This window comes from Mustela putorius, unplaced genomic scaffold, assembly GCF_011764305.1.
Source record: "Mustela putorius furo isolate JIRA1106 unplaced genomic scaffold, ASM1176430v1.1 tig00000832_pilon_pilon_pilon, whole genome shotgun sequence".
Taxonomy (NCBI): Eukaryota; Metazoa; Chordata; class Mammalia; order Carnivora; family Mustelidae; genus Mustela; species Mustela putorius.
Window position 1 is genome coordinate 6059375 of NW_025421491.1, and position 22511 is coordinate 6081885.

The window sequence follows — 22511 nt, forward strand, 5'->3', positions numbered from 1 at the left end:
CAATTCACATGCCTAGCCTGGTTTAAAATTTCCCACAATACAGTCTGTTCTCTGCTCATTAAAAGGACATCCCAATAATGCAAAGATTTAGGAAAAAAAATACTAGGAATCAATGTATTAGGCTTTTCCTTTAGACTAATACTAAGTGATAATTTTCTGTGTAGCTCAATTTACAATGCTGATTTAATGCTGATAAAGTTCTGCAGTGAATGTTTACATAATTATCTCCCTGTCCACACTGACCAAGTCAGGATCTAATAAAGTCCCTCTTGGGTGGAACCCTAGTCTCCACTTTTAATATTGCTTTTGCTGCCTTTTATTTCAGGTTTTCTGAAAATGAAATAACATTAATATTTTATTTCAGAATCACACATTACACATTCCAAAAGTTTGAGCTAAAGTTTGAATCCCTAAATGAACGGATTTAGTTGCTAAGGCAGCAAATAGTTATGGCTAAAATGGAACCAATTCTTTTTTTCCTGTGCAAGTATTAGGTCAGCTAATTACAATGCTGTGCAGAATTTTGTTCCTTCTTGCCATAATTTTGGAATGATTCGTTTATTTCATGTTTGTGGAATTCATGATCTTACGTTCTGTGCAGTAAATATGCTTTCAGTATTGTCTTCATTTCTTAACATTACTTCTGTATTTAAAAGTCTCCACACTCAGCTTTTTAAAAGTTTTCCAACAAATGACATATTTTATACAGCTCACTGTGTCCATTCCAGAGATCCTCATGGTAGATAACAACCAAGGAGCATACGTCTAGTAGAGGTGGATTTTGTTTACTGGCACTGATATAATCTTTTCTGAATTTCCCATGGATATGTTGAATAAACTGATTAAATTAGCAAAACTCTTGGAACAATAAATACCTGATAAGCCTACTTATTAACTCATTTCATCAAGCTTAGACCCTCATTTTTTAATATATTGTTTAGGCAGTCCTGTGTTACAACCAAAACACGCACACACACACGCGCACACGCGCACACACACTAATTTTATCAGTAGCCTGTAATGAATGAAGTCATTTCAGAATATGGAAAGCCAAAGAAGGCAATGGTACCATGGTTAGGGTTAGCCAAGCTCAACTATGCTCATTTGAAAATAGTTCTCACAGATATTGAAACAGTGGTATGCTCTAAGCACTGTCATTTAAACATGAATTCAAATAATCTAGTAACTTTTACCCCGTCACCAGAAAACTGACTTAAGTTAAAGTGAAAGTGTGATGATAGAAACTAATAAGCACAATTTTGAGATGTTTGAGGCTCTGACATTTCAACTTCAGAGCTTACGAGAGAACCAGGGAGAGCATCAAAGTCCTAGAGGAAAGGAAAAGAAGCACATCTTTCTTAGAAGACTCCACTGATACCAAAAAACCATGTAGTAAAATTGTTTTACGTTGCTCCTAGGAAATGACTCAGACTTCCATCCCAAGCCATTCATTGAGTTAATAGAAATAGTTCTACTCTTTTTCTGCACTAATTTTATAGGCCATAACGATTTAAGCAATGAAATAGTTATGGTAGGGGGTCCGGGGGTGCACTTCAGACAGATAGACTGAGAGTGAAAAGGAATATCATTTGATGATAAGGGAGAAACCAGAAAAGCTGTAAAGTATAGCCCTGAATCATTGACAGTTCAGAGATCTGGCTCCTTTTCCCAAAGGGTCAAAAACAGTATCACACCACCATGATCCCCGAAGGTATCTCCATATTTCACATGATACCATTATTGATACTCAGAAAAAAAGTGATTTGCAATTCCTGAGGAAAACTGAATTGTGACACTAATATAAAGGCTGCAAAACCATTGCTATGTTGAAGGAGATATTCTCCCAAGAATTACAGAATTTTTCAATGGGACCTAAAGAGTTCTTTTTCTGGAAAACCCATTTATAGATAACAACCCATCTCTCCCTCTCACCTCCAGTGGCTCTAGAGAAATGAGGTCTTAAAGCACAACTAAGTTCAAATCATTTGATTTGTTTTTAAAATTATTAGCCATAAGTAGCTGGACATTTGTAGCACTCTCCCACTGCCAAATTTAAATTCATTAATCCTGAGTGTTTCCTGATTTAGTTCCAAGAACTATGTAGCAATTTGGTTATGGTTGAAAAATCTACATGCACACGCTAAAATAACTGTGCCTACAGATTTGTGATTCAGAAAAGGAGAAGCCATGTCTCAGGGGAACCCCCCTCCCCAACCACCTTTGCCAAGATCCTTATAGACATTCTGCAGTGTTTATACAAGTTAGCTCTAGGCAAGCTGGCAAGGCCTCAGAAATAAAGGTAAGCACTGGCAAGGAAATTGTGCAGTGAAAGCAGGTTATTGAATTTCCTTTCTCAAATCCTATAACCTTGAAACCAAGAAAGATAGCTGCCTCTGCTCCCTCCCTAAGTCCACGGTGCCAGGTGATGAAAAAGGCCACCTCCCAAACAGGCACAGCTCAGGAACCCTCTTGACAACAGACTGCAAAGGAAAATCTAGAGAGAACTGTGAAATAGTAACATGCAGCATGTTTGAAAAGCTAAGTTCACTGCATCCACTAAACACAGAACTTTGGAGATAAAAGGCTATTAGAAACCTGGCTCTCCCAGTTCTGTGAATTCTTTGTCTGTGGAGACTATAGTCTAGTATTAAATAAGATCTTAATGTTCAGTTTTTAAGGTAGTACTCATACATTTTAAGGTCCGTCATGATAGGATCTCAATTTTCACAATAAATATGTTCTTTGAAAGAGTCTGCACGTAAGACCTATATTGTAAGGACACGGTGATCTGTGTTAAACAACAACAACAACAACAACAACAACACAGCTATGCTTCATTCTTTAACAAGGACACTTTTCCATCTAATTTCCTTGGCATCACCTTTGCTAAACAGAGCCCTTAAAGCTTGTGACAGTTTCACAAACAGACCCCCAGGATCACTTTTGATCAGCAACCATGGTCTGTACATTTCAGCGCCTTTAAGTGTTCTCTTCCACCTTTCATCTGCCACTGATGCCCATAATACACCAGTTTCTCTTTCATGTTAGCCATTCAAATAAAGACCTAAAAGAACTTTGAGTTGCCAGGCCAGGGAGTTGTGCTTGGAAGTAAAAGGGGACAATCTGCAATGGATGAGTTTCATTAGGAATGTTGATTTCTGATATGCCGTGGATATCTGGGCTGATGCCTAATTTCATGCCTGTGTATTAGAAAGGAAGAGAGGACAGAAATAACCATAGCGTTAGAAACAGAGAAGAAAATATGAAAAGACTAGAGAAGAGCTAACTTTGAGCTGATAATTTTCATTAATCATTAAAATGAAGGACAAACAGTGCTGGCTGTCAGGTACAAAAAAGCCACGATTTTTCTGCTGTTTCCCAGCGGTCTGGCACACCTTCCATCACCCGTAGTATACTCTGTGGCCACGGAGAGACTTCCACTTTCTTTCCTTTGTTTATCCATCACAAATCACTGCCTTTTACTTTTTAACTTTTATACCTTTAAGCATTTAACTGAACACGGATGGCAAAAAAAAAAAAAAAGGCAATATGGACACATTTGTATTGTCTTTCTTTTGGAAGCTATCCATTTTTATACATAGGAAACCTTAAAACAAAAGAAAAGAAGGATGCAGAGAGGAAAAAAAAAAAAAAAAGTTGGCAATGTGTGGAAAAGAACAAACAGGCAAAATGTTGGCAACAAAGCCCAGATAGGATTTTAAACGGGGATAAAGTGAAATATTTGTGAACTAGGTAGGAAGGAGTGGTTGAGAATAAAAGTCAAGCAGATTCAGAAAAGTCAGCAGTAGATTGGCTACTTTTAGAGCTCAAGGCAAATGATACTGGAAGATTGACAGATTATCTCTTTCATTCTTCCCCCAAACTGTAGCATTTTTTTTTTAATGGACAATAATCCAGCATTAGATTTTAAATATTTTATACCATGAGATTCAGAATCAGGCTCTAGATTATTTTTTGTTGTTGTTCCATAGTACAACAATGAAAGCATTCCATTTGCGAAAGAGGTCTATACCTATTTTATTGCAAATGGTCAAAATTCAATGTATAGGGTAAACAGAAACTAAGGCAGCAACACATCCTGATGAGAACATTGGAATAATAAATTAATGGCAATTCTGAAATAAATCATTTGATTATAAGCAGGAACTCCACCCCAGTTCCCTTTCTCTAAGGGAAAACCATAGAGCTGAGATACAGTATCTTTCATAGCAAAGCAAAAGTGTGATTCATTTTTTAAAACTTATACTTTGGACCTGAAACTAATGTACCATTATCTGTCAGCTATACTCAAATCAACAAAAACAGAACAAAACTTCTACTGTGGCATTAAGCTTTTTAAAGAGATGGCCACATCTTGAAGTCTACTTGTTATAAGTTGATTTCAAATTGAATTCTACATTTCTTTCTGCTCATATCATGTCCTCTGGAGGTAGAAAGAGGTCAGTGACTACAGGTCCACAAAGAGGTGGTGAGTTATGTTGGCTTGAGACGTACAAGGTGGATCCATGCCACGTGTACCCACACATGTTGAAGACTTCCCAGCTAATCCTTAGTGGTGCAGTCTTAACGGTTCTGTGCTTTTTAGTAAAATAAGAGTTTCTTAAAACAGCACTTTTGAAGAATTGGAGAGCATTCTCGCTGTCTCAGAAATTTGTTGACAGTCTTGTAACATCAGCAATCTGTGGAGCATTCCCTGGTTTACACAATCTTCTTCCTTTCTTTCTTTTTTCTTTTTTTTTTTTTTAAGATTTTATTTATTTATTTGTCAGAGAGAGAGAGAGAAAGAGAGAGAGAGAGAGCACACAGGCAGGCAGAGTGGCAGCAGAGGCAGAGGGAAAAGCAGGCTCCCTGCTGGGCAAGGAGCCCGATGCGGGACTTGATCCCAGGATATTGAGATCATGACCTGAGCCGAAGGCAGCTGCTTAACCAACTGAGTCACTCAGGCGTCCCTTTTTTTTTTTTTTCTTTTTAATGTAACAATGAAGATAACGCTTCTCTTGGAGTTGTCGATGCCTAATCTTACTAAACAAGGTTTAGTGAGGGTTTACTATCATTCTTTCCTATTGACTCGGTGTTGATGTTTTTCTTTTAACTGGATGTTTTTCTCCCAAAGTTCTCTTTGGCGGGTTACTGATTTTTAATGCTTTTTCTGGCTTGCCTTCAGAAGCTTTACCTCTTCAAACGTTCTGGCTTGGAAATTAAATAGGAACTCTGCTCCGTATTCATTTTCATATAATGCTTCCATCACAGATTGGCAAATTCTAAGGTATTCCCTTTGAAGAAACTTGAACGAAAATATTTGCAGTATACTTAAAACATGCTGACTCTTCCATGTCTCAGTGGAAAGTAGGATTGAAATGAGATTTTCTTTTGTTAAGTAAAAAGAATGACTCGAATATATCTAAAATTGTTAAATACGTTGAGCATAGTATCAACTGTCATTGCTTTGTATTTTTCTGGTCACCCTTTCTATCTGTTAGTCACAGTGAGAAGAGAGACATTTCCCAGAACTTGAAAATCCGTTAAGGAGATATTAATTAGCTTGGTCAAGAACACTCAGCCACTTGGTGTTTGGCCAGAATTAGACTTTAGACTGGGTGTTTCCACCATTAGACACAGTATCTGTTATTTGAAGGATTCCTCCACATACCTGCCAGGTCCACAGTAAAACAGGAAATCTATCCACATGCAGAGGCAAGATGCTACGCGATGAAGCATAAACCCCTAATAGCTATGTGACCTTGGCTCAGTGACCAATTTTTCCATTTCTCAATTTCCTTATCTGTAAGAAAAGGAAAATACTAGAATCTGCTTTGTGGAGTTCTTGTGAGGATTAAACAAGTGAATACATATTTTTTAAAGATTTTACTTACTTATTTGACAGACAGAGACCACACATAGACAGAGAGGCAGGCAGAGAGAGAGAGAGAGGAGGAAACAGGCTCCCCGCTGAGCAGAGAGCCCAATGCAGGGCTTGATCCCAGGACCCTGAGATCATGATCTGAGCTGAAGGCAGAGGCTTAACCCACTGAGCCACCCAGTTGCCCCAACAAGTGAATATATTTTAAAAAGGGAGAATGGTGGGGTGCCTGGGTGGCTCAGTGGGTTAAGCCTCTGCCTTCGGCACAGGTCACGATCTCGGGGTCCCTGGAATCAGGCCCCCGCATCAGGTTCTCTGCTTGGTGGGGAGCTGCTTCCCTCTCTCTCTCTCTGCCAACCTGTGATCTCTGTCTGTCAAATAATTAAATAAAATCTTAAAAAAAAAAAAAGAAAAGAAAAGAAAGGGAGAATGGTGTAAATGTGTAACAAATATTTTTTTTTATTTTTAGTACTATGAATAGTTGATGAGAAAATCCCAAAATCCTAAGTAGACAAAAGTGGGCAGAAACTGAAGGGCGATGTGCATGATCCCGTAGGCCCAGAGACAATTCATGGTGTTAACCACAGGTCACGGAGTCTTAGGGAAGCTTCTGAGGGGAGAGGAAGAAGGTATCAGCTTCTGAATTTGTTTTGCCCGAGTATGTGGCCACTTCTATTGATTCCCCCAAACTTACTCCCTTATATCCCCCATATTATGTAAGGAGAGCACCAACTTTGTGCAACATACTTCGAGTACCCAACAACTACTAGTTGTGTTAAAGAACAGACCCAAACGGTGACAAAGAAGAAGAATTAAAAGATGGGTTTCATTCCAAATTATCAAAGATAATGTCTTGTCTTTGCCCACTGCTCCTTTATTCTGTGACTCTTGAATTCTTTATTAAAATTCACATACGTCCAGAAGAAATACTTGATTTTTTCTGTTTTCTCCACCTTAGTGGGAGACCGCAGGGGTGGAGGGGGTGGATCTGGATTTTTTTGTGTGTTTTCCCAATATCTAGTATGTATTTCCCAATATCTAGTATTTCCCAATATCTAGTATCCCAATATCATACTATGTCTAGTATGCCAGAACATTGTAGGTGCTGACCAAATGCTTGTTGAGGGCAAGAATGAATCAGGTCTCACTTTTTTTTATTGTTTATGCAATTAATGGGGAGGAGACTTGGGTGGGCACATGAGGAAGAGAAAATCTAAAAGTAGACAAAAGTATAGACAACATGGATAAACTCTTTCTCAGAGTTGTAAATGCTTATTTACTATGACTATTGTCGTTGCTATTATATCCATTATATTATTTCCTATAGGTCTGTGACAATTTCTCCTACTCCCTCAGCACAATGGCTATTTTCACAACTAATTATTACAAAATAATTTTATTTGATCATCCCACTGCCATTATTAGAGATGTCCCAGAGCACATAGCTAGCCCACGGAAAATCCTGGACGGGGTTCGGGAATGCAAAGAGGTGCGCTCTACCGGCCCCGAAGGAGGCCCTCCTCCAGGGCTTCAGCCTGTAGATCTGTGAGCACTGAATTTTCAGATGCAGGATTTTAGTAGCTTCAAACCCAAACACAGAGCAGTGGTCAATCTTGGTTATTCTTTTAGGTAACTGTTTGCTAGATCTACCCCGCAAGCAGATCCTGGGCCCGGAAGAACTCCCCGGACAGACGTACGATGCCACGCAGCAGTGCAACCTGACTTTTGGGCCCGAGTACTCCGTGTGCCCCGGCATGGACGTCTGCGCCCGCCTCTGGTGCGCCGTGGTGCGCCAAGGCCAGATGGTGTGTCTCACCAAGAAGCTGCCGGCCGTGGAGGGAACACCATGTGGGAAAGGGAGGATCTGCCTGCAGGGCAAGTGTGTGGACAAAACCAAGAAAAAATATTATTCAGTAAGTGATTTGCTTGTCACGCAATGCCTGGGGACACAGGATCTGAAGTCCATTCCTGTGACATGTGTGGGCACTGTCACAAGAAGGCTTTCTTCCCCAGTTAAAATATTTTTCCTTGAGATGCCCAAGCAGAGCATTTGTGGGCTCATCTCTGAGTTTCGAAGTCCCGAGGAGAGCACTAACAGAAGGCACAGTGCTTCTGTCTTCTAAGACTGTCCTACAACTGTGCATTCTTAGATACTCTGACAGCAGCCAGAAGAAATTCATCACCCAGTCCTAAGCGGAGGGGTTTATAATAGTCTTCCCTCTAGAAGTGTCTCTGCTTCCTGCTACAGAATGATAGACCCTGCAGAATGATAGACCCGGAGTCTACAACTCCCCTGTGGTGTGGGCGCAGGTGGTGTGTGCATGGGGCGTGGGTGCATTTCAATATCTGTCACAGTCCCTCTCTACAGAGAAGGACTCTAGTCTAATGAGACTGAAGCCAAACTCAGGTCAAATGCATTATGCGTGTGACAGAGGGTCTGTCTCTGATGGGATGTGTGGTATCAACAAGGGAATGCAGAATATCAATGCTAAACAGGGAGAAAAAATGTAAATGCAACCAACCATTCCAGGCATCATGCACAATCTTTAGCATCATATATTTTGTCCAAGATGCAGGATCAGAGTTGACAGAAAGTTAGCTATGGTTCAAGTGGTTATTAACAGCAATGCACCATCAGAAGGCACAGAAAAACCCAGGACTCCTTATAGCGTGCTCTGTTCTGCCAGGGAAACATCCAGATCCTAGTGCCAGGGGGCGGCAGGGAGCAGAAGCAATGACTTGCTTAGAATTGGATTTGCACTATAATTCCAGAATGTCCAATATCTGTGGCCATGTTCAAGTCCATGAAAATTTATACCTGTGACGGGATTTCCACTATGTCATCGGATGCAAGTGATTTCTAAATATATGTTTTGAATGTTTTTTTTTTTTTCCTCCTTTCTGCATTAAAATGTCTTCTATTTTCTATTTTAGACATCAAGCCATGGCAACTGGGGGTCCTGGGGGCCTTGGGGCCAGTGTTCTCGCTCATGTGGGGGAGGAGTACAGTTTGCCTACCGGCACTGCAATAATCCCGCACCCAGAAACAGCGGCCGCTACTGCACGGGGAAGAGGGCCATCTACCGCTCCTGCAATGTCATGCCCTGCCCACCTAACGGTACGCTGCTCCCAAGTGTCGGCAACCACCATGTGCCACGTGTAATTTGTATTCTAGCAGTAGCAGATAGAGAAGGCTGGAGAAATCACCTGGAGAACTCCACAGTTCCACCAGTGTGAGAATCAATAACAAATACATGAGCGATGTTTTAAACTACTAATAAAAAAATCAGATATTTAGAGGGTAGGAAGAAAATAATTGTTGCTTTCAACTCCCATGTACAGATAAAACCCAGCACTGGTGTGTAAAGAAGCTCTGAAAAAAAAGTTCTCATCTTCATGTTAAAATTACTCAAATGCACATGACTATGCCTGAGTTTCAGAAGAAACAAAGTAATAACATGACTTGTTTGTTTTTTAGGTAAATCTTTTCGTCACGAGCAGTGTGAGGCCAAAAATGGGTATCAGTCTGACGCAAAAGGAGTGAAAACGTTTGTGGAGTGGGTCCCCAAATATGCAGGCGTCCTGCTGGGAGACGTGTGCAAACTGACCTGCAGAGCCAAGGGCACTGGTTACTACGTGGTGTTTTCTCCAAAGGTAACCGCACACCGACTGTCCAGAAACAGCAAGCGTCCTCGCCAGAAATTATTTGGTAGAATAAAGCCTAGAGATACTAAATATCAACTGTCATTATTTATTGGATGACTAAGTTTTGGAGGGTTTTATTTTCATCTCTGTAGTGTCTTTGTTTGCAAAACTTATATGAAGAACAAAAAATATCCTGTAAACAAAACGAGTTAATGTTTTAAAAGCTATTTTGGAAAAGTTGTAACTGTCAGGGAAGGTAAGGTGTGACCTTCACTTCAAAACTGCCATGAAAACAACCTGAATTTCCTCAGTACGTTGGTATAGGAAACTGAAAGCAAGAAAGCTCTCTACTTTTCTATCATTTAATTAAGAATTTCTTTGGTGACTTATGAAAATAGGTTTCAAGATCATCATCTCTGACCCAGACCTTTAAATGTCTTGCACCCTTAATATGAACCAATGTCCTTATAGGTATTGACATTGTAATATATGCATGTGAAATTATCCCTTATTTTTCACAGGACAGCATTTTCTAAGTTACTAAGTTTTATTCCTCACAATTGGTGTTACGAAGCAACATAAAATAATGTTTTTTCTAATTTATAAACAGGTGCTACATTTAAAATCTGAATCTGGCCTCCAGATATGTGTGAAATATGACTGAAAAATAAGTTAACATCCAACTTAAGTAATTTTAAAATACTTTGTCTTTTTATTGCAAGATAATATATTTTCACTTAAAAGATAGGACAAAGAATAAGAGCAAAAATATCAGCTGGCATTGCCACCACCCGGAGAGCTGTGAGCCTGTTGACGTGTGTCCTGCTTCGGTTCACACACATACACACACGCACATACACGCACATGAAAAGAGTTGTATATACACAAGTACAAAGCACATCTGTTTATTTACATACAAGACTGTACATATTTCTTATATATACTCACATGTACAAACCAGGGAGTCCATATATCGACTATTTTACAACTAGCTTTTTTTTTTTTTTTTAAGATTTTATTTATTTAATTGACAGAGAGAGAGACTGAGAGCACCAGTAGGAGGAGCAACAGGGAGAAGCAGGTTCCCCGCTGAGCAGAGAGCCCGACGCGGGGTCCATCCCAGGACTCTGGGATGATGACTTGAGCCCAAGGCAGCTGCTTCACCGTCTGAGCCACCCAGGCGCCCCCATAACTGCTTTTTAAGAACATACTGATTCCTTTACTCAACATGCAGTCAGAGTCTCCCAGCAAGTACTTTCCTCTGACTTCCCCAGACTCTTTCTACGCTAATTCATTGGTTTCGATTTCAGCATCTGACAGTTCAGCGCACGATAGGGAATGCTTTCCAGCCATTAACAAGGTTTTGAATGTCAATTTCAGATTTTCAAATCTATTTCTATAGTAACAATCACGCCACAAAGAAGGATCTCCACAATCTGGAGCATGTTCATTTTCTGCTCTCCACACAAGTGACAAGTCCCCCAGGCTAAGGGAAATCGTCCTGGGGACTGTGCTTCACACAGCAGCAAGGGAAATGGGTACCTTAGGTCTCCTGGCATATTTGGAATTAAGCTCAAGAGAAAAAGGGCATAACCCAGATTTATCCCAGATCTGCTTTCTGGCAAGACATCAGGATTTTTCAGGCCACTAGGGTTTGGGGTTGGTTGGTTATTTTTCGATGCACTATCCTTGTCAAACACAAAACTCCACAAATTGGAACTTGCTGTTTTACCATGAAAACCAAGTACCTGTGCACAGGTACCTTCCCATTGCTAACGGGGTCCTTGTTATTCAGGTGACAGATGGGACCGAATGCAGGCCGTATAGTAACTCCGTCTGTGTCCGGGGCAAGTGTGTACGCACCGGCTGTGATGGCATCATCGGCTCAAAGCTGCAGTATGACAAGTGTGCCGTGTGTGGGGGAGACAACTCCAGCTGCACAAAGGTGATTGGAACTTTCAATAAAAAAAGGTAAGGTGAGAGAATCATTGCCCTGACAGGCATCAAGCGAGGCTTTAGACTTGCACCACTGAGAAAAGGGGACTTGTGTTACATCGTAAGGTGTCTCTGGGAGGAGGTCCAGCATGGCCCTAGTAATATATCCTACGTATGACAACCAAAGAGGGCGTGAGAAAGCTCTGGTTGCAGAGTGCAAACTCCCACGGCTTCTGGAAGCAGAGAAACTGCGTGGCTCTGAGGTCAAGATCTTACAGCATGCGAGCACCGAAAACAAAAAAGCTGTGAAATCCCCACTAGCGATTTCTGGCAGATCTGTTATTCCTGAAACCGCATTTAGGGGAGGACGGCTGGTTTCCATCATAATTATTTCATTTTACAGACACATTTTCACTAAGCTGTATTTTTCTTGAGAAGACATGTCCCATTGCAAACGTCAGTTAACTGCAGGGCTGGAGGCAGCAGTGTCATTTATAGTGAGCGCTCCTGGTTTATATCGACTCTATAAAGAACGTACAATAATGTCTGCTTCCTCTTACGGTCTTTGATTATGCTTTCATTTTAAATATGCAAGTTTATAAAGTACCAATTTCTGGAATTAAATATTTTTTAAGGTTTATTGACTTATTTTAGAAAGAGTGGGAACATGCACACACACACGTGGGGAGAGGGGCAAAGGGAGAGAATGTTCGAGCAGACTCCCCACTGACCTGATCCAGCGCTCTACGAGGGGCTCAACCCTGTGACCCATGAGATCATGCCCTGAGCCGAAACCAACCGAGCCACCCAGGCATCCCTCTGTTAAATATTATGTTATCTGTGAGGATCAGGGAACGGCTAAAGGGTCTGCTGGAATGCAGGATTGTCTTTCTTCTTCACCAAACCACTCTTAGGCTGAGTGGTATTGGTCCAGTGCACCTGTATTTTTCTTGATGGGTGTGCTGTGTTCTTTTTAGCTGGAGGGTAATATGTAAACCTAGTAGCCATAAGGATTTATTAAATTATCTTTCATACAATAAAAAAAATAGCATGGCTAAAGAATTTATTCTGTCTTTAAATATGCATTACTAATCCTATTTACTAGTGAGTTAGTAATTATTCATCCAATTCTATTGAATTCTATTTATAAAATATCCCACATGTCTACCGTGTACTGCAGTTTTATATATTGCAAAGGTGCAAGACACTTTAGAAATGATGAAGTCTAGGAAACTGGGACTCTGAAAGTTTAGGGCTCATCTCATTTTGCATGGCCGATGAATGTCAAAGCAAAGTCTATATCTTAGGGCAGAAAAAAAAGAAAGAAGGAAGGAAGAAGAAGAAATTCAGGAATCAAGTAGGAAATAAAATACCTTATGTAGGGGCACCTGGGTGGTTCAGTGGGTTAACCCTCTGCCTTCAGCTCAGGTCATGATCTCAGGGTCCTGGGATCGAGCCCCACATTGGGCTCTCTGGTCAGTGGGAAGTCTGCTTCACCATCTCTCTCTGCCTGCCTCTCTGCCTACTTGTGATCTTTGTCTGTCAAATAAATAAATAAAATCTTAAAAAAAAATACCTTATATACTAGGTACTATGTAGTGTTAGTGTTCCTACATAAACTTAGAAGCCACTTTTTCTAAATAGTAAATTTGGCATTTTGTTTTTTGTGTTGGCAACCAGTGTCTGCACATTTGTTGTCCCATGAAAAGATGAAGAAATTCATGAGAGCAATAAGTGGTGGGCAACCTGACAGCTTGCAAATTGATTTGACCAAGATTATATTATGTGGTACAAATGGTCTGTTTAACGTTTCCAGATAAATTACCTTGGCCTAGTGTAGTGTATAAAGAAGGACATTGATCTTGGAGCTGAAATCTTTGTAATCAAGCTCTGGTTCGGTGATTTACAAAGACTGTGTGATCTCTCGAGAGTCACTTCATTTTTATTTTTTATTTTGTTTTTTTGTTTTTTTTTACTATCAGAATTCTTGAGAGTCAAATGGAATTAATAGTAATGTTCTTGCAAGTTCATATTGCTGTGAGGATCCAATGAGATCATGCATATTAAAATATTTCATCAAGCTAAAGCCACTTCACAAATAGGACCGTAACCTCAATTCACCCCTCTCTCAATGTTCTTCATCTCAGTAAATGGCAACTCAGTCCTTCTGTTGCTCAGTACCAGGAGAATAAGAGAATCATATTTTACTAAGGTGCTAAGAGATCAAGGCACCAGTCCTCCCACTGGCCGTGGCCTTGGGAAGCTCCGTCTGAAGACCCCGGAAGTGCTGCCAGTCCCAACTGTTTCTCATGAATCTGAGACAGGCTCTCAGGAATAAGCATTAAAAAAATGCTCTCCTACCAGTTTCCCTTACCCTGCATTCTTTATTTTCTTTACACTCTGATATGTATCATTTAAACTCTGAATACAACCAGAACATATTTTCACATGACTGTTAGAAAGTATGATTGGCAGAGGGGGGGTGGGGAAGATTTCAGGAAAGGAGTAAACTATGAGTAAAGGGTCATGGCTTTAGAGCCTAACACTGCAATTGGTTTTAGAGTGCACTTGTTCAAACACTTTATATGTTTAATATATATACCTACACTTTGTATGTTTTCTATGTAAGATGATATATTCTCTCCAACATCCCTCCTGGTTTTGTTCGAAGCCACTGTAGGTTTGCATATGATCTCTTGCTGTTAGATATTTCAAATAAATAAGTCCTGTAACAAATCTAAACTGTATTACAAAACTAAAAATAATGAGTCACGCTGAATGGATAAGCAACATCAGTACTGTATTTTCTCTCTTCCCAGCAGTAGGAAACTCTGACCCCTGTGTAGCCATCAGTCCCTGTCCATCAGATGCCCAGTAGACAGCAGGCTTCCCTCTGGAGGAGCCTCCCCTCTAATTCAGAGGGAATGCCTGAGCAGGGGAAATACACTTGGATTTTCAGGGTATGAATCAGTTGCCCTATCACCTCCAAACCTGAATAAGAATTTAGTGGTAGTTAATTAAATTTCACACACATCAAACTTCACAGACAATTTATTTCTTTATATTCAAATAACTAAGAAAGCAAAACATGGGGTGACCTTATTATAAAATTACTTATAGAGGCAAAGGGTTTCACAAATGACTCCTTACTGGTATAGTCCCTTGGCACTTAATTGGCATTTCTGTCCTAAGCTACGGATACTAGAGATATTGATGCCTTTGTCCATTTTCCTGAACAGATGATAGCTCATTAGAGACCTACTTTATTTGTCACCCATCATAAAACCTCACTCAATCTATCATAGTGTTCATGGACACAAAAGTATCAGAGGAAATTTGCTATGGCATTAAAGGTTATTTTTTTCTTTTGATGATATTGGTAAGTTATGGTTACGCACTTAGAGAATTTTATATTTCATTTGTTTTCTACTCAAGAAATCCGCTATTCTAGTTGAAATAGAAGCAGAGCTTCTACTCTGTCTCTAGTTCAACAGTGAAACCTGTGGTTCCCCAACTGCTCTGCTCATTTGGAAGGACTCCCAAAGTCCTGCTGCCTATGCCCATCCTGACAGATGGGGTTTAATTGGCCTGGGGTCTGGGGCTTAAAATGTTTAAAAGCTCTCCACATGATTTTAATATGCAAATGAGTTTGAGACACATTAATTTAAAGCTTTCTGTGAGAGTGAGGGCAGATGTATAATGTTTTTGTAAATCTTTAAATGAAGTCGGTATACATTTAAAAAAAAGGTTGCTAACATCATCCTAATTTTGAACATCATAATAAAAATGTATACAATATCATAGTCTAATTTTAATTTTATTTTGTTATAAGAAAGCTAATCTTTGAAGCCAATTTTAAATGAATCTCTTAACTACATTAAAACTTTGTGTTACGGTAAGATTTTTAGAGAACTTTGATTTGTCGATTTATTAAGTGTTTACTTACGTTTTTCCTTTTCTTCCTCTCCCTCTTTCCTCTCTCTTTCTCTCCCCCTCTCTCCTCTGGGAACATTTTGCTTCCAGTAAGGGTTACACTGACGTGGTGAGGATCCCAGAAGGGGCAACCCACATAAAAGTCCGACAGTTCAAAGCCAAAGACCAGACTCGATTCACTGCCTACTTAGCCCTGAAGAAGAAAAACGGTGAGTACCTTATCAATGGGAAGTACATGATCTCCACCTCAGAAACGATCATTGACATCAATGGAACCGTCATGAACTACAGCGGTTGGAGCCACAGGGATGACTTTTTGCACGGGATGGGCTACTCAGCTACGAAGGAAATTCTCATAGTGCAGATTCTTGCAACGGATCCAACTAAAGCATTAGATGTCCGTTACAGTTTTTTTGTTCCCAAGAAGTCCACCCAAAAAGTCAACTCTGTCACCAGCCACGGGAGCAATAAAGTGGGCTCGCCCACTCCACAACTGCAGTGGGTGACGGGCCCGTGGCTCGCCTGTTCTAGAACCTGTGACACGGGCTGGCACACCAGAACGGTGCAGTGCCAGGATGCAAACCGCAAGTTAGCGAAGGGATGTCTTCTCTCTCAGAGGCCTTCCGCATTTAAGCAATGTTTGCTCAAGAAATGTTAGCCTGTGGTGATGATCTTCCGCAAAGATAACTGGATGTTTCATCACAGATCAGTCCTGGCCAATGGTGGTGATCAGTCGTGGTGAAAAGAGGTCTACCTAACGCACAGAAAGTCACCTTCGATGGCATTGTCAACAGGAGTCTAATTATGGGCAGAATCTGCTCTTGGTGACCAAAGGAAGATGTGCACTGTTTCGTGTGAACAGTGGTGACCTTGGAAACTAGAAACACTTGGGAGTTATCGAACGTCCCCTGGGCTACAAGAATGAGAAAAACACTGATGAATGTAGAGTCAGGGGACATTTGAAGATGGTGGAACAACAGTCTCCCCCTTGTCACCTACCTCTTCTAGAATGTCTTCAAAGGCATCATAATCATTATCATCCACAATACACCATAGCTAAATTTTACTGTTTGTAAATACATTCTCCCTTGGTATGTCACTTTATATCACTTGGTTCTATAAAAAAAAAATGTGTGTGTGTGTGTGTGTGTGTGTGTGTACCCCCCCACACACATACATATATATATTTCTATAAAAAATGTTTGACCAAAGTAGGTCTGCAGCTATTTCAACTCCTAGTTTCCAGAAAGAGCTGTGGATGTTTTACTGGAAATTAAGAACTTGCTGCTGTTTTTAATAAGATTTCACATACTTTCAGACTACAGGAGATCAAATTTTAGTCAAAAACCCATTTTGACAGCAAGCATCTTCTGAAAAATTCTAAACAGAAAAAGGATCTCAGTGTATCTAGTCATTTAAAATACATACACGGGTCCATTTCCTTAAACTTTCGACTGCCTGCATTTTTCCAGGCAGCAGCCAAACTGATGCATAACTAGGAGGTAGTAATAGTGTTTGTGTGTGTGTGTGTGTTACGAAGAGTCTGAAAACTAGTTTCTCACTCTAAAAACTAGTTTTCTTGTGTTAGAATTTAAAAGGAAAAAAAAGCATATTTCACCATAGTCATTTGTATTTTCACACCACTTTCCCCATTCAGAAGCTTTCATCTGATACCTTATATTGTGTAATATTCATGCAAAACATACTGCAGAATTTTCTGTTCACATCCAACACCTTCAACACTGGTATACCTCTTACCAGCAAGCCTTTAAAATGCGTAATTGTTTTCGCTTGTCTGTTTGTTCAAGGGTTCTGTAAGACCTTCAGTGTTTTGTACTTCTTGCTGACTTAGTTTGAGAGGAGTATTAAAAATCACTTTGTAGTTAGCCACATCTAGAAGTGGTGATCATTAATGTGGCTCTTGCTTAAAAAAAAAAAAAAAAAAAGTGGTTAATATTAATAAGACTGTTTCCACACCATACAGGCAATAATTCCTTGCATTTTCTTTTTAAATCTGAGTATAACAATACCATACTTAAGATTTTTCCCAATTGGAAAGCATTTGGTTGTACCCATAAGTGTTTGAGTGATGAAATGTGATGATTTTTGAGAAGTTTGTTGCTTCTATTTCCATAGTCTGTCTAGGTAGGTTGTTAAGTTTGGATGTTAGATATGGAAAAGTTTTACAATCATATGCATAAAAATATTTTTTTTAAACAGTAAACTGCACCCCTGCACCTCATAATTCAGAAAATCCAAAGTGTTCAATTTCATTGGGATTTCTTTTTCTTTATGAAATATTACAAAGCCAATTGTTTGTTATAAAATTTTATAATAATCATACCAAATGTGCCTACTATTAAAGGTTTGCATATAAAGGTGTTAAGGGACCATTGTTTGAGTTCCCTTAAGCTCACAAGAGTTTATTTTTATTAGAAGATATTTTTAATATAAAAGAATTATGTAATTGATCTAGCTATATCACATTCATTTCAGTGGGTGTGAAGAATGGATGTCTCACTGTTTTAAATATTTTCTTAGGAAATTATTTGGTAAAACAAATAATTGTTTTACAAAACTGATAATCATCCTTTGGCTTTTCATAGACTCTCTTTGCTTTAGACTTGGTCATTTATTCTTAATAAATTATTAATTAGAAAAGTGAGGCCCGTATAGAACTTTTGGCCTCCAAACATTTGATGGAGTTCAGCAGATATCAGGGAGAGGTAACAATGCTATCCAAATCAGTCAGAAAAAAAATGTTTATATCACACCATTTGACTATTGCGAGAGAATTAGTAAAAGGCCAACATTACTTTTTCCCAATTACAAAATAATTTTAATCAATTAACTCAATCCTGACGAAGTTTATTTTTATCTTTTGTGGTTATGTTCATGGCAACATTAAGAAGTAATAGAAGGGCAAACATGCTTGTCTCCTACTCTGCTTCTCTATACTGTATTCACATTTATTTTTCCCCGATCTAATGAAGTTTTATACTTCTCAATGAAATGATCCAAGAGAGCTTAAAAGGAATAAACCACTATTCTGTGCTTTTAAGGAGTTTCCTTTAGATTGACTGAGGAATGTATGTCTATCTAAACTCCTGAGAAAAACAATACAGACTGGAGACTGAAATTCAGAAAAATGAAGTGTTCAGTAGATATAAGGAATGGTAAGGGAAAATCCTCCGTCATGAAATCTAGTTCAGACCAGTTGGATGCTGGACTATGCATTTCACCTTTCCAAACTTGCATCGTGAAAAAGGTGTCTGCCATTTGTGAGGCTGAGGCTCCTTCCTTGGCGGGGAAGAAAAAGTTTGTCTGAAAATGCTCAGGTTAGTAAGAATCTAATCCCACAAAACTAAACACTTCAGATTAAGTTTCACTGAATAAAGGGAGCACAGAAGAAAACCACATTTCTTTCTTCCAGAACAGAAAAGGCCAAATTAAGCCCTGCCTTGTTAAAAGTTTAAGGCGTTATTTTAATTGAGTCACTCAATTCAACTTCCTTTGCCTTCCTGTGGAAACAGTTTTATCCCACTAAACTAAGAATTAAGGGATTTATCACAAACAAAAATAAAGTTGCAGCACTGAAAAAAAAAGTAATTTATTGTTTTTGCGACTGGTATGTGAATTTGTGTGACAAAAGTATTTATTCTTATTTAACAAAAATATGTGCAAATTCTATATTTAAAATGTTTTGCTGTTGTCCTACTTTTAATTTATGCTTCATGTTTGTGTATAAAGTACACTTTGTGAGTTTACATAATATACAGCACTGGTTGCTTTTGTATTTTTTTACAGAAGGCTTTCTGCGTGAAACAGGCATATATGTATATATTCCCCACGTATCCTTATTCTAATATTCTAGTTTTCCTAAGGAAGTTTTAAATTTAATCTTTCTTGACTAGTAATGTTCATTACTTGTAGTGACATTAATAGCTCTTTTGGGTTTCGTTAATACTAATTTTTTTTCAAGTCACAGATAAGAAAAATCTTATTCAACCAACGAAGGTCTCAGTTCTAAACTTGAGGTATAGATATCCTGGAAGCTTCCACAGAAGCCAAGACACAAATGAGAACCAGGTCCATTCATTTCCTACTGATAAACTTGGACAAGGAGCTGTTGAGTTATTCCATAAAATTTGTGTACACACAACCTCTGAGAGACATGGGTGATAATTAAACCAAATTTTATCCTTTGCTGCTTCCAAAACACTCCTTAAAAGTGAAAATCATTTGGTCTCTAGTATTGGTAAGATTTGATAGTAAGAGTAAACAAATTGAATTTAAGTTTTTCAAATATTAGTAGTCATGGCTATTTCTACAAATATGGGGTCTCCACTGATAGAGTGTGACTTTGTACTACTACTAATAAATCTCATGGAGTGCAAATAGGACTTGGGCAAGGAAGGTCACCTTTGATCACATCAGCTTGCCTCTGACTAGGATTTCAGTCTGGTCACAGCAATAAAGCAAAACACCCTTGGAGATACAGCTGACTAGCTCAATCTCTGGTTCCAATGTTTTCCCCCTTGACTCCTTCCTTAGTAACAAGGTCATCGTAATAGTTTAGGTGAGCATGGCAACCAGATCCAGTGAAGTCCAGAACTTGTGTATGACTTAGAGTTCACTTCCTTTGTGAAATAAAATTGAATGGAATAATGGCCAAATTTTATTAATAGTTTATGGCTGAGGATTGGTGAATAGTACTAATCTATTTATAATTAAACTTGAGGCAATAAAAATCCGTGATATTTTTTAACATTTCGAAGTTAAGAATAACCAAGAGTACAGAAGTTATCGTAGAACCAAGGTCAGGGTCCAGGTGATCTATCACTTAGACACATAAACAAGGAACTGGTATATTTTCTCTATCATTTTTCTTATTTGCCAACAACCTGTAGTTTTAGACTGTCAAACAGGTAGATCAAGTTAGCTAATTAGTGCACTGAAAAACCAATCTTCCTAATAGTCTTTCTGCCAGCACTAACTAAAGAAATAACTTCTGAAGTTATATGATCACGAAACATATCAGTCTATAATGTATAATCATCTAGTCCTTTAACATATGGGAACATATTGAAATAAGAATTTATTGCATTAGTGAGACAAAAATGGAAATATACGTGATGTTCAGATCACAAAAGTATCCGATCTGCCAAATGTCTTTCTGGAACAATGATACCATAATTCTCAATGCAGATTTTGTGGGAAAAAATAAAAGCATATGTTGTTAGAAGCTGTTGATTTTAAAAGAGATTAAGACTGAAATGTACATATTAGTTAACCCAGTTAGTTGCACCTTCCTAATCTAGTAGCACTTTAGCAATAAGTTGGCTACCTGTGGTTCTGATCCTGGAGCTCCACCAACTGGTCCATGTGGACTGCCAGAGGTCAAATGAAAAACCAAATGGCCCATCGTCTAAGACTTGGCCACATCAGAGTGATCCAAAGTCTAACACTGTGAGGAGAACTGTGATTTGTAAATAAAGAAGCATTCTTTTTTTTTTTTTTTTTCATTTTCTTTTAGCACATCCAACGAACGATTGTAATTTTTATCAAGGTGCTAATATCTTCAGCGATCAACTGTCAGGTGTGGTATATCTGAGTTACTATTTTATTCTACATGATTTTTCAATTTGCAAAAGAGAACTCTAAGTTTTGGGTCAAGGCAAAGCACAACTCGATACTCAGTGTTTGGGAAATTGCATCTGAGGGTCAGTCTGATCAGCAGGGTTCAGTGACATAAACTACAGGTACAGCAAGGATGTTTAAGATGACGTCAAAACTTGAAGAGTGTCAGGCTAGAGGAACAGACCTTCAGAAGAGTCATGTTAACATCACTTACTAAGCCATTGGTGTTCCTGTCAAACCTGCCTTTCAAACAAACAACTTTGCTTCCTATACACAAACTTGTGTTTTAGCCTGAATTTTTTAGCTTTGTGATATTTTATGTCCATGGTAAACACTTGGCTACAACTTCTGAGTCTTTCATTCAGCAATGCACAGCATATTAGAAGCCCTTCAACCCAGACTGAGTATAGGAGAATAGAATAGGAGATCATGTTGGGTGTGACTTTGTAAGACTAGATTTTTGATTAAGAAAACTACATTGTGTCTGGATGGTGTTATTGAATTACACGCTCAGGCATGACTTACATGTAAGGAGTTGACAAATACTGATTACATTTTAGTATGATATATGAGCAGAAATCATATACATGCTTTTTAAATAGACCACAGGTAATTAACAGATTGCAGAAATGTATTTAATTTGATGTAACCAGTGGCACAAATATTTGATTTCTGTATTAGAGTCTGGGAGTAAAGACAGGTGATCTACCTAAGTGGGTACAACTGACATTTTTTAAATCATGAAGCATGATTTCAAGGTAGAGTAAGATATTAAAGATTGACATGTTGATGTATACAAATGGTAAAATGTCAGCTGCTTACTATCTTCAATTTTTTCAGAAGTGATGGTGTTTTTCCATAAATGTAATGTAGTTGAAAAACCAAAAATCTTGGAAAACTAAGACGGGTCTTGTTTAAAATGTCTCTTCAGCTTTGGCAAATTTTGAACCTGAATCATCTATTGAAAGCATTACTGTGTCTTGTAGCCTGCATTCCACAACAGCTCTGTTATTCAGGTAAACCACTTGAACTGAGTCATTTGGGACCTATACTGTAATATTTTTCATTGAGGAACAATATCCTATTTTGTAAAGCATTTCCCTATGTGTGACTTTAAACTGTAAAATTAAACATTGGCTTTGTGGTTTCAGTGGGCATAATAAATGTTAATTGTAAACTAGGTTAAAGTATGTACTGCATATAATATGTTTTAGAATTGGAAACTATTGTCCATTTATTTTTAATTTTCTCGTAACAACAGTAGGTCTTAAGCCAGGTCTTAAGGAAGCCCTAGGCTCTCTGTAATTTCTACCATTCTTCTCCCATTTGGCATAGACAATTCATACTTCTACATTGGTTATAGGACTTTGGACTTAATTGTTTTAAGTTCTTCTTACCAGACTGTCACCCCCTAAAGTATTTCTAGTGTTGAAATTCTGGTGTTATGTTAGGAACAGCAAGCACCCTAATCTACCTG

At 38.7% G+C, this 22511-nt stretch overlaps 1 protein-coding gene across 1 annotated transcript in view; it reads left to right on the forward strand.

The window, feature by feature from the left end:
* The window catches only part of ADAMTS5 (ADAM metallopeptidase with thrombospondin type 1 motif 5), a 47812-nt gene extending 25591 nt beyond the window's left edge, over positions 1-22221 (forward strand). The window contains exons 4-8 of the mRNA XM_004757449.3: positions 7511-7794; positions 8816-8999; positions 9360-9535; positions 11322-11497; positions 15485-22221. Of these exons, the coding sequence (XP_004757506.1) occupies positions 7511-7794; positions 8816-8999; positions 9360-9535; positions 11322-11497; positions 15485-16052 (1388 nt within the window). The 3' untranslated portion in view covers positions 16053-22221. The remainder of the gene's footprint in view (positions 1-7510; positions 7795-8815; positions 9000-9359; positions 9536-11321; positions 11498-15484) is intronic.
* The last annotated feature ends 290 nt before the right edge of the window (positions 22222-22511 follow it).